Source organism: Copidosoma floridanum, unplaced genomic scaffold, assembly GCF_036245765.1.
Source record: "Copidosoma floridanum isolate Cflo_tuat_1 unplaced genomic scaffold, Cflo_Japanese_pri ptg000021l, whole genome shotgun sequence".
Taxonomy (NCBI): domain Eukaryota; kingdom Metazoa; phylum Arthropoda; class Insecta; order Hymenoptera; family Encyrtidae; genus Copidosoma; species Copidosoma floridanum.
The window spans coordinates 25149985-25162190 of record NW_028321898.1 but is presented as its reverse complement, the minus strand read 5'-3'; the positions used below and the strand labels follow the sequence as shown (position 1 = coordinate 25162190).

At 27.7% G+C, this 12206-nt stretch overlaps 3 protein-coding genes across 3 annotated transcripts; all 3 read left to right on the top strand.

The window, feature by feature from the left end:
- The first annotated feature begins 818 nt into the window (after positions 1-818).
- On the top strand, positions 819-2697 carry LOC149374217 (uncharacterized). Its single transcript, XM_089594692.1, has 6 exons — positions 819-867; positions 964-1033; positions 1135-1207; positions 1642-1736; positions 2081-2183; positions 2549-2697. Exons 2-6 carry the CDS (start codon positions 971-973, stop codon positions 2626-2628), a joined length of 414 nt encoding a protein of 137 aa, XP_089450818.1. The 5' UTR covers positions 819-867; positions 964-970; the 3' UTR covers positions 2629-2697.
- Positions 2698-4602: 1905 nt separating this feature from the next.
- LOC106637839 (general odorant-binding protein 56a-like) lies at positions 4603-6704 on the top strand. Its single transcript, XM_014350799.2, has 5 exons — positions 4603-4703; positions 4809-4884; positions 5660-5754; positions 6099-6201; positions 6623-6704. Exons 1-5 carry the CDS (start codon positions 4626-4628, stop codon positions 6700-6702), a joined length of 432 nt encoding a protein of 143 aa, XP_014206285.2. The 5' UTR covers positions 4603-4625; the 3' UTR covers positions 6703-6704.
- A 1478-nt stretch (positions 6705-8182) lies between these two features.
- On the top strand, positions 8183-10245 carry LOC106637888 (general odorant-binding protein 83a). The gene is made up of 5 exons (XM_089594671.1): positions 8183-8307; positions 8417-8492; positions 8657-8751; positions 9621-9723; positions 10108-10245. Exons 1-5 carry the CDS (start codon positions 8245-8247, stop codon positions 10185-10187), a joined length of 417 nt encoding a protein of 138 aa, XP_089450797.1. The 5' UTR covers positions 8183-8244; the 3' UTR covers positions 10188-10245.
- The last annotated feature ends 1961 nt before the right edge of the window (positions 10246-12206 follow it).

Here is a 12206-nt window from a genome sequence, read left to right as displayed (position 1 = left end):
GTCACAAAGTTTACCGTAGGACGAAAAAGTATACATTGTCAGCCCGTGAGTGCAGAGTGATTTGGTAGGCCCAAAGTGTATCTACGATTGCAAAACAATATGAAAGTATGTTACAGTTATACATACTTTTTGACGAATCAGAAAAGTTTTTCAAACGAATAATGACTGCCTTGCAGTTATATGGTTACCTTTTAATTAGTTGTATACAAAGTTACTCATAAAATCGATTTCTCTTTGACTTTTAACTTAATTTCTCTTGATATGCGTCAAAAGTCTTATTTTAAATTTTCATTTGATAATTTGTATTAAAACATTTTTTAATTTTTTTATTATCATTTTGAGAGGAATCAATAAAAATAGTATAAATTTGAAATCAAACTTGATCAAGGGATTACCGATTTTATCAAGTAGTAAAAATTATAAAACACTTATTTACTAAACAGAAAATTTAAATGATGCGTTAGTTAGTTTTTGTAGTGTCAAAAATCGTTGAGAAAAAATATGTTTAAAAAATTCATTCAGGTTATATAATTTATGACACGTTCCTTGCGAAGTGTTGCTATTAAAAAGAGACGTCCTTCGATGTCACGAAAAAATCATACGTATAAGTACATTCAAAAAAATATTTTCGACCAAAATTAGGTGTAATTTCACGGACGGTTTCAATAATTCCTCTCTACATGCTATCATCATTAATCTTACCTTCGCTTATACGTCTACACACCCATGTATAAAACGTACGATTTAAAAATACGTATGTATGTTTGGGCCCACCGTTACATTGGTTCCTGGTTTTTTTCTTTTCTTTTCCGGTTAATGTCACTCACGTACCAGCTTCCGGTTGTTAGAAAAACAACAATAGATTGGGTAAGTATATAAAAGGGACCCGATTCTTCTCTGGTAGGCTTAATTTATTGGTAGTAGTCCGCGTAACGTATACTTAATACACATTTATGCACATAGAGTCGAGATGAAGACCTTCGCGATCAGTGTTCTGCTAGCCATGGTTTTTTTATTAGGGGCTCTGTCTGAGGTAGATAACTGTTTTATTTTTTACACTCATTGCGAGATAATGAAATCATAGTGAATAAATTTTTAATAAATATTTCGATAAATGAAACATTTTTTGTACAGGAGTCGCCCGAAAAAGTCAACGAGAAAGAGATGCAGTTAGAGAGTTGTTTTAACGAAACAGGAGTTAATAATAGTAAGATCTCAGCTTAAACTAATATTTGACACAAATATTAACATTACTTCGAGACAAAAATATACGAGTTTTATCAGATTTGGCGTAGCTTATTTTTGAAATCGTTTAGTAATTTTCATTTTTTTTTAAACTCTATCTCTATGAATATAAAATTGTCAACCAGAATTTACTTTTCTGATTCACGATTTGAGAAAAACAAAATTCAAGTTTTTAATAATCTGAATAAAACGCGGTTCAAAAGTAAGTTGGAATTCAAAGTTTTCGATTCAAATGTAAATATTGATTTAAACCAATTTAAACTGGACGGTGCAACAGTAAAGCTGTAAATATATATTAAATTTGTTTAATATTGACGGAATTTTTAAATTTAACGTACAAACATGGCAGTTCACTGAGTTAAAATGAATCATTTCAAATATTGGCTTGTCTTTCAGCCTTGGTCTATAGTCCGTTCAATGAAACAATGGAGGCAATGCAAGATGAGAAATTCGATTGCTTTATGGCCTGCATGTATAAGAAAATGAATGTCGTAAGTTCAGCAAATTGTTATACATAGTGGAAAATTTATTCAACAAAAACATTAATACTTATAATAAAATACAATATTTTGACATTCTTAAACTATTAAGGCAGTTTTAAACTTAGACTATCTAGAAAATATACACAATAAAATATGGATACAGTATCAAATAAGAGAGTGTGAAAATTTGAATAAAATGTCTAACATACAAAATGGACACAGTCCATCGTGAGTTTTATAAAAATACATTTTTATTGAAAATGCAAATAAGTATAGACAACTTTGGTGGCATTCATAAAATTTCCTAAACTGTTAATCAATGATTTTTATAGTTATTGTAATTAATTTTTTAGATGACACCTGATGGTACTATCAACGAGGAAGTCGCTCGCTCTGTAATGTTGGAATATTCGTCCCAGAAAAGAGCTGAAGATATCATGAAATGTTTTACACCAGGTAAATTATTTAATTTAACATTTATTACTACTAAGTTTAATTTTGTTGTTGTAAATTGAAATTTATGTGTGTAATTTTTTTTTTTCAAATTTATGATGATATTTACCAAATATCATAACAAAATTAAAAGTTCAGTCTTATTTTTTTTTAGTTGCAAGCAAATTTAAATTAATAAAGTCAGTAAAGTTGATGAAAATAACATATTGGAAAAATTTAGTCTTATGAAAATAATTTCGACTAAAAGCTTAATTCTAACGGCAAATTCAAATTAAGCAACCTAAAATGTATACAAATAACAAGTCTCGTTCACAGAAACAACTTTTTAACGGAGTTGTGTTAATTTTTGGTTGTAATCTAAATTTCAGTTGGAAACAGCAGCTGCGAGACCGCCGGAAGCCTTTTTAATTGCGAAATGAAGTTCCCAGCTATCATCTATTTAAACTAGTGATGACCCTTCATGACTCTTCTATTATTTTTTAATGATCTTAATGTAAAGGACTTCACAACATGTTTATCTTCAATGCATTCAATGTACTTTTTAATTTATGTAAATAAATCAAGTGTATGCAAAAAAATCAGACCTTTTATTATTGTTGCAGTCATCTTGAAAAAAAAAAAAAAAACAATTTCAATTTTACCAAGTGTTAATTACAAAACTTGTATTTACAGTTTGCTCAATAATAGAAATTTAAACAGCATGCACGGTTTAAAATGTTACAAGACTATTGATGAGTATGGCGACTTGAGACAAAGACCTTCTGATCACTCCCCACTGAAGAGTTAGATTTCTAATACAAAAAACTCTGATTCGTTGTGATGTAACAGCATGAAAAAAATATTAATTACGTACTATAACTTATATAACATATTGACTTTACATAAATAATATTACTTAATTTAAGTTGAACGCCTGGTAAAATAAATCTTTTTTGTTTATTAAGTGTAATTCTCATGTTCTGAATAAAGAAAAATTTTTTTTAAATGCTCATGCCATATTTGCTACTTCCTCTTGAAACATACTGAAATAATTATGAGAAAAAAAGGCTCGATTTACGAAAATACCTAAGACACTTTTGCTGATTAAAGATGGACATTTTTTTTTCGAGTCCATAACAAAATTTTTTTTATACTTAAAGAAAATATATGAAATGAAACACTAGAACATTTGTGGAATTGAATTATTTTGTTAATATTTCATGACATTGCAAAGAAGCCGCCTGTACAGTTCAAGTTGCAAAAAGGATATTTGTAAACTCCAACAAATTTTAAACATAGAACTATAACCTTACGACTAACATTTTTCAGTTACAAGTCCTAAGTAACGTTGGAGAATCAAAGGGTGCCAAGTGAGTATTGCTTGTTTGGATTTTGAAGTGGTTGACATCCATCCAAGTCGAACTCCCAAGAAAAAAAACGTTCATCAAAAAGAAAAAATTCAACTTCATGACATAGAATGACACTGTTAAGATAGTATTCGAGATATTTATGTCTAATGTTGTCATGGACAGAATAGAAGAAGTTTCTAATTGATTTACGATTTTACTTATATGTCAATAATTGTTGTCACTGTTTAGTTTTAGAACTGGTAATGTAGAAGTGTAGTGTACCACCGTAGTGTAGATGAAGTTACATACTTAAAATTTTGTGACTAATTTAAAATTTTATTATGAACTTTCTTGCAATCGGCTAATATTTTTTGTTTTTGACTTATCCCTGAAAAAAATGATACTAGAATCTAACAGTTACGGAGGTATATGAGATGAGGTTCATTTTTCTTTTTACAAATTCAATAACATAAAGGTATATGAACTTACTTGTTTTAAATTACTTGTTTAAAATACAAAAAAATAAGAAAATAAATTTTGTTCAATGAATCTCTTCTTTACTCGCTCAAAAAAATCGTACAATTAATTCGCTATGAGATAGAAACTGTAGACAATTCATGATGTTAACAAAAGCACACATGATACATAATTGCTCGTATAATTTTAGGCTCTGTAATAAACAATTTTTATACTGAAATGAGATATCCTTTTGCATCATAAAAAATGATACCTTAATGTACGTTCCAAAAATATTTTCGTTCAATGTGCTATACATACATACATGTATATATATACATTTTCAAGGACGGCTTCATTTATTCGTTTCTACGCACTACTGTCATTAAACTCATTCTTACTCAAACTTTTACATTTCCACGCACAGTACGTATAAATTATAAACACATACGCGTGCTAGGACCCAGTGTGGCGTTAGTTCCTACGTTTTTTCACTTTTTTTTTCGATAAATATTACTTACGACCGGGCATCCGCATGACAATAACATTAATTGTGGAACAAGTTCAGGGAACAATTATGAATCGGGCGTATATAAAAGACAACCGATTTGGTAAAGTTACTTCATGTGTCTGGATTACGTGCATTTTGTAATACATACTGATGTACAGAACCGAAATGAAGTCCTTTGCCGCTGTCACTCTGCTAGCTGTCGTTTGCTTTGTTGGTGCTCGTCCAAAGGTGAAACATTACTTTCTAACGACTTTACGTACATTGCGTCATTGTATATAAAAAATCAAAGTGTTTAATTAAAATTTTGATGAATTTGATTATTGTTTTATGCAGGGGTTTTCCGACGAAGAAAATAAGATGATTATGCAGCATTCGGATAGTTGCATGGTTGAAGCAGGAGTTGACAAAGGTGAGTGCACGAAGAAAATTAACATATAATAAATTAATTTCGACATCAGTGCGGTCTATGGATTTTATCGGATTGAATGCTGTTGATTTTTTTAATTCGTGGAGTACCTTTGAACTGCGTAAATTTTTTTAGATTAAAGAGTGCTACAAATAAATCTTGTATTTTACATTAATTTTAATTATTAATCGTTTGAGTTACATTAAGCTAAATCAATCGAAAATTGTCATCAGAATTAATTTTTTTTCCTATTTGTTAATCAGACAAAGTTAATCATAACTCATTTATTTATTATTTGCGAGATCGAATCTTTAAATAAAAATTTTTTAATCGTGATCCATTTTTTATGATTCAGGATTATAAACATGTGTCATTTAAGTTTTTAAATACATAATCGAATAAAACAATAAAATATAAATAAAGGCAAAACTTCGATCCTCGTCTTCCTTCCTTCTACTAATGGCTGAGGCCTATCCCACGCAGTATGTTCCATACATGTGTAAATTGAGTCCTAAAATTTATGATTCAAAGATCAATTACAATTTCACGATACAATGGTAAAGCGGTACATTTTAAATTTTTAGCAAATAAATTTTTAATTTAATCTTAACACGAAAAATCTTAACCAAGATCTTAATTGTCATGAAAAACAAATAGTATTAAATGCAAATAAAAAGTCTGAATGATATACCCAAGTAGATTTACTAAATCGATTTTAATAAAATTAATTCTAATTAAGTTTATTTTTGATTATTTTACAAACCAATTTATTTTTCAGCCTTAACTCAATATCCATTCAACGAAAAAGGGGAAATGATCCAGGATGAAAATTTCAATTGCTTTTTAGCCTGCATGTATAAAAAAATTGATGTCGTAAGTCCATAAAACAGTTGAATATTATGATTGAGTAATCATTTCTCTAAAATGTTATGAATTAACCATAAACAACTTAATGATGATAAAAATTCTTAATAATTATTAATAATTTTTATTGTATGCATTATAATATTTATAAATATTTATTATCTTTTGCCCTAAATGATCAAGATGTAGATTACTTTGAATGTTATTTATAAATCTCGTTTGAAAGTTTTTTTTTTTTTTTTATCTCTGAGCTTCAAAAATTGAAATAAATAACATGTGCACGATAAACATCGATTGATGCATTTATTGAATCAATTGACATTAATTTACCTTTCTCCTAACAAATATTTTAGATGAAACCTGATGGTACCATTAACGAGGAAGTTGCTCGATCTATGGTGTCGCAAGGATTGTCTCAAGAAAAAATGCATGAAGCCGTAAAGTGTATAGCCCAAGGTGAATTACTTTGCTTGATTATTAAATATAATAAAATATCACTGTAAAGTATAGAATAGTTAATTTTGATTACATTAAGTTTTTAGTGGTGAGGATTTCATAACTGATTTCATACTTTTTTTCTAGTAGACTAGACCAGCCTCTACTAAGTACTTTAGATTGTTGAAAAAGTTTGCCCCTAATTTTTTCCTTCAAAACCTAGAAAACCCGTGAAAAAGTTTAGCCCTAAATTTACCATACCTAATCTGATTCTAATCAGAGAAAATGTAAATCTTATAGAAAAAAAAATCCTAAGTTTTTGTTCTAACAAGAAGTTTGAATTGTCAACCTTAGATACATAAATAATTTACCTAGTTAATTAAAACAAAATTTACTTATCTTTAACCATGCAATAATTTGATTAAAAACCCATTGATTTTAGTTGGAAACAATACCTGCGACACTGCCGGGAAACTCTTAGGCTGTGTAATGAAGATCCGGATGACCTCTGAGTTGAACTAAGAAGCGACACTATGATTCTTTTTTTTTCAACTATGTAAATTTTATAAATTAATTGTTGAAATCTGTATAAGATGTATAAATTACAACAAAGCTTCTAATGCTAAACTTTTTAACTTACAGTATGTATGTACGATTTGAAATAAATATTCCTTATGGTAAAACAATTTTTATAGCAATATCGATTTTCATAGCGTATAAAATTTTCTTCCAAAATTTTAAAACAAAAAATTCAAAGTGAAAGCATGATATCTCCACCTCTATCAAAATCATCTGTATTTACCATATCTTACAGTGTCAATTTATAAACCTCCTTAAAAATAAGTAACTCATTACAAAAAGTTGGTTTTCAAGAGTTATAAGGTTTTAAACAATTAATCGAAAATCTAGCACTGTAGCTGAAACCAGGATAAAATGTGTAATTAAATTACTTAACATAAGTTTAACTAAACTCTCTCTCACACACACTTATGTGTGTGCAGAAATCGGTACTTGAGATGAAGAGTAATTAAAGTTTTAATAATTATTTATTTTGTTTTAATTTGAGGTTTCATTGTATCAACTATCTATCCACTTAGGAAAATGGAAATAATAACATAATAGATGTTAAATTAGCCTCACATGATCCCAACATATACCTGACGAGACGTTGGTATAATAACAAAAAAACTCTAGTTTAACAACGATTATGTTTTTATGTCTACTAGACGGATCAGTTACGCTTTGCGCACCCATCAAAAACATTTTTTAATGATACATGATAAGCAGTTGTTTTTAATTCATATGTAGTCTTGACTGTTTGATCATTAAAATTTTCTCACTTCGTAGAACGTTTTTTTATCTTGCTGAAAAAATACTGTGTAACATACTTAACCTATGCATTATTTTACATATAACTTTTTGTTCAAACTAAGAATAATTTTATAAAATTGAAATTTTAGATATACAGGGAATACGATAAACAGTTATGTTGAATTTTTTTTTTTAATTTTAATTACAATGAAAACTAGGAAGAAAATATAAAATGTATTATTTTCAAAATAGACAAGATATAAATGATTTACTACTCACAAATAGCAACTTTGAACTAGAAAAACCTTTCTATTGTGTCTTAAAAAACTATATTTGGAAAAATATTAAAAAAAAAAAATTTTCTAAGCTATATCTAACCATACCGTCATTTCACGGATGACTTTCTTCGTTTGTTTAGACTTACCGCTATCATTAATGTTATCCCCGCTCGCTTTTTTAAATATCACGCATGAAACGCACTTGTTTAAAACATACATGTGTGTTTAGGCACAGTGTTACGTTTTTTCCCCCCCTTTTTTTTTTTTTTTTTTTTTTTTTTTTTTTTTTGGTAAATACTAATGTATAGGCTTCCGGTCGTCAATTGTATTCACCACTGAACGAGCTAAGGCAAATAATAGAGAATCGAGACTCGGGTATATAAAGAAGTGCTGGTGCCTCTTGTATAAACTTTATATTTCGTAGTAGTCTATAGATTACGGGCTTTTAAGAGACATATTTACACACAGTGTCGACATGAAGCACTTTGCTGCTGTTGTTCTTTTCGTCGCCGTTTGCTTCGTTGGTGCCTTTTCCGAGGTAAAATATCTTTGCTCTTTACTTGACACGTGTAATTCTGCAATGTATTCATACAATTTAAAAAAAATAATTTTAATTAAAAAAAAAAAAAACTAATTTTTAAATCCAGAGTCTCTCCAATGAAGAAGCGGAAAAGCTCATGGAGTACAAGGAGAGTTGTACTGCCGAAACGGGAGTTGACGAAGGTGGGTGATCAACCAAAACTTGTGTCTAATTACCATTTACGATTAATTCGAGATGGAAAAACCGTGGTTTTTGTTGGATTAATTTAGCTTATTTTAAGAGTCGCTGAATATTAGTTTTTTTCTTTTTATTCTTTATATATTAAAAACCTATATTTCTCGTTCAGCTGTATTGATGCGACCATACGACGATAAAGAGGAGCTAGTCCAAGATGAGAAACTAAATTGCTACTTGGCCTGTATCTTGAAGAAAATGGGTGTGGTAAGTCTAATAAATACTTCAATATTATGTTGTTTAATCGATGCCTTCAAATGCCTAAACATTATGTGTGCTATACATACTAAACAGTATTGTTCTTTTAATCAATTTATTATTACTATCGTAACTATTTTTTAAGGCACTTGCCAATAATTTTTTGTTTTAAAATTCAATTAACACACCACACGACCTAAAAGAAGTTTTTTCTTTCATTTTTGAATTTTTTTTTTCTTTTCTTAATTTTTTTCTTTGATATAATAAAAAAAAAATTTTTTTTACTGCAAAGTTAATGCTTTATACCGTAGAACTATAAAAAATTACATCGTAACTATAAATTACTTGTTGTTTTATTTTACATTAATTTCAATACTTAACTTTTTGTACGAGCAAACAAATTATATCAATAAAATCACCCTACGGAATTTTAATAATGATGTCAACTCAATTCATTTAAAGTATATCTACTGTTTCATAAAGTAGATTTTTTTCAACCACTAAAAAACCCACGTAATCGGTCTTACCCAGTCACACAACGGATTAAAAGGCTTCAGTAATGTATTTATTTAAAAAAATAGAAAATACAAAAAAATGGATAGTGCTGTGACATATAATTATTGTTTTTTGCTTTATAATTCGATATGTAACCAACCAGCGAACCCTGCAAAAAAGAGGTGAAGGTACGATTCTACTGACAGAAATTGAAAATTTGGAAAATTCACATTGTCAAACATGCACAAATTTTATACGTTTATGTTTGATTTCACAAAATATAAAAAAAATTATGAAATCGCGAAAGTGCTACAATGAATGATCAGAAAAATTTTCAATTGATAGATTGATAATTTCTACGATTATTTTGGAAAACATTTTAGATGGATTCTGATGGGACTATAAATATGGAAACCGCTCGCTCTCAATTATTGAGAGACTTGTGCCCAAAAAAAATTGACGAAAGCGTGGAATGCCTTAGTCAAGGTAAATTTTTTAAATTGTTTTAATACATCAATGGCAGAAACTAGATTTAAGTTTCACTACAGTTAACTACTGTGAGAGTTTAAAAAAAATTGTCAATTACCACATTCCATGGAGGAAAAAATTTATCTAGTTTATCTCTTACGTAAGAATAAAAATTTTTGCCTTGAATTTTTTTTTATTAAATGGCATTAAAAACCTAGTAAAATAACATCAACTGAGGCGTAAGATCAGCCAAGGTAAATCTTGTGAAAAAAAAAAAAAAAATATTGAAAAATTTGTACTGAGTGACTTAAGTATTAGGGAAAAACTAATTTCAGCCTTCTGGAACATTTTTTTTTTTTAAGAATTTGTGTAATGATTTAGTAAAAATTCTATAAATTTTAGTTGGAGACAGCCCCTGCAATACCGCCGGAAAAATCTTTGGTTGCATCATGAAGATCCGGACGACCTGCCATGATAACTAGCAAACAGTACACATCCATGTATTATTTTAATATTTTTATAATCTGTTTGTCAAGCATTTTACTCCGTACTTATCTTCAATTAGACTTTATAATTTGTTTTGGTAAATATAAACTGAACGTATTTTAAAGATTTGCGTCTTTTATCGTTATTATTACAGTTCTCTACGTGATGTATACACTTATAAAGGTATGTGTTATGTATGGTAATAATAGCAAAAAGCTAATAAACGTTGAATGTTTCCGACATTGCAACGTACATTCGCACTCATGCGTACAAGATTGTATCCAAAGTAAATCATGAGATAATTATTTCTTTGTTACTGTTTCTTCAGTGCGATCTTGCCTGTTGGCTTGTTGAGTGTAATTGCTTGCATCATAAGCCTGTCTGTATTTTTCTCTTCAACATAATATTTTTTAATATTTAGTTAATTTCATTAGATTTTCCTTTTTCCTGGTGCTTGAGTTACAACCAAGATAGTATTATACTTTTTTAACAAAAAGAACTACTGGAAAAACAAAGTTACTTTTAAGTGCTGCAATAAAAACGAAGGCGAACAAAATACAATTGAAACGAATCCTAAGTATTTCACTCATTAATTTGAATACTTTATGGATAAAATAAAAATTGTCTAATGTATAAAAACTGTAATCCAAATAAAACTTTCATCTTATTTACAGACACTTAATGGACCGTGGAATTTTTTTTACTAAATACATCTTATTTAAATGTGCCATCGTTAGGAAAAAATAGTCTAGTTGGCAGGTTTTTACAAAAATAAAATTTAAAAAATTAAAATGAAATGAGTTTATACAATATAAAAATGATCTGAAAGAATAGTTTGTTCTTTTAAAATTACATAGTATTTTTTAAACTGTGTTTGATTGAAAAAAATGTGTAATAAAATTTTACGTACTGTATGATTTTATGATTTCATGATTTTCCTAATGAATGTAGTACATTATTCTACTAAAAATATTTTTCAAACATTATTCCTGAATTTATTTATATTGTAACATTAAAATATTAACTTGTCATGAATTGTAAGGATCGAGTTTACTCATTATTAATTTCATTTAATTATTTAAGTAATTATTTTATTATTGTTAAAATTTGTATTTTAAATAACGTTGAATTAAATAATTTTAAATGAAAAATTATAAAAAAAATCTTGAATACTATTCATAAAATTAATTTATTAGGATAATTATTAACATGAATTTTAAGCGTCTTCCTAAAATTTTTTTTAAAAATATTTTAATTTTATAGTTAATTAGAATATTAAATTCAAAGACAAATAAAACATAATTATCATAATATTAGATATTTATAATTGTGAATAGCATACGACATTCATCAAACTATTAAAAATATCAATTTTCAATAATTTTTATAATTATTCAGTTAAATTACTTTCAAGAAAATAAAATCAATTATTTAATCTTGATCAACCCTTATACGAAAGGTGAAATATTAAACATTTATGATTCATTAAATTAATATTTTCCTTTGTAAATTTTTTAATTTCAAAGTATTTAATTTTAATAAAATAAATGAATAATTGTACCATTATAAATCTAAAACTTGGATTTTGATTACTTTTTGAAGCTATTATTTTCAAATAAAAAATGATCTATTAATTAATTTTAATTAGCAAAATGAATGTTATTAACCAAATTAATTGATTTTGAAAATATTAAAATAGCGAAAAATTGTATAAACAAAACTTTTACCACTTGGATTACTACAGTGTATTAATTGGATACTATACGCATAAAAATGTCAATCAGTGATTATAATCTAAGTTACAGTAATAATTAGATTACGCAAAGTAATGACCAATTAATAATATTAACATTAACTGAAGATAAAAAAAAAAAACGAGTTCTGGTAAAACTAATTTTTTCATTGAAAAATTATGAAAAAAATGCTTTACTAACAACTATAAATGTAATTTTTGAAACTCAAGGGTTACGTTTGATGTAGATCAAAGATGTCACAAATAGATGCAACTTGTATCG

Excerpts from the sequence above, each read along its gene's own strand:
- LOC149374217 (XM_089594692.1), top strand. The coding sequence starts at position 971 with ATGAAGACCTTCGCGATCAGTGTTCTGCTAGCCATGGTTTTTTTATTA. Across the intron at positions 1,034-1,134 it reads TATTAGGGGCTCTGTCTGAG|GAGTCGCCCGAAAAAGTCAA; the intron begins GTAGATAACTGT and ends TTTTTTGTACAG. Across the intron at positions 2,184-2,548 it reads CATGAAATGTTTTACACCAG|TTGGAAACAGCAGCTGCGAG; the intron begins GTAAATTATTTA and ends TCTAAATTTCAG.
- LOC106637839 (XM_014350799.2), top strand. The coding sequence starts at position 4,626 with ATGTACAGAACCGAAATGAAGTCCTTTGCCGCTGTCACTCTGCTAGCT. Across the intron at positions 4,885-5,659 it reads TGAAGCAGGAGTTGACAAAG|CCTTAACTCAATATCCATTC; the intron begins GTGAGTGCACGA and ends TTTATTTTTCAG. Across the intron at positions 6,202-6,622 it reads CGTAAAGTGTATAGCCCAAG|TTGGAAACAATACCTGCGAC; the intron begins GTGAATTACTTT and ends CATTGATTTTAG.
- LOC106637888 (XM_089594671.1), top strand. The coding sequence starts at position 8,245 with ATGAAGCACTTTGCTGCTGTTGTTCTTTTCGTCGCCGTTTGCTTCGTT. Across the intron at positions 8,308-8,416 it reads TCGTTGGTGCCTTTTCCGAG|AGTCTCTCCAATGAAGAAGC; the intron begins GTAAAATATCTT and ends TTTTAAATCCAG. Across the intron at positions 8,752-9,620 it reads TCTTGAAGAAAATGGGTGTG|ATGGATTCTGATGGGACTAT; the intron begins GTAAGTCTAATA and ends AAAACATTTTAG.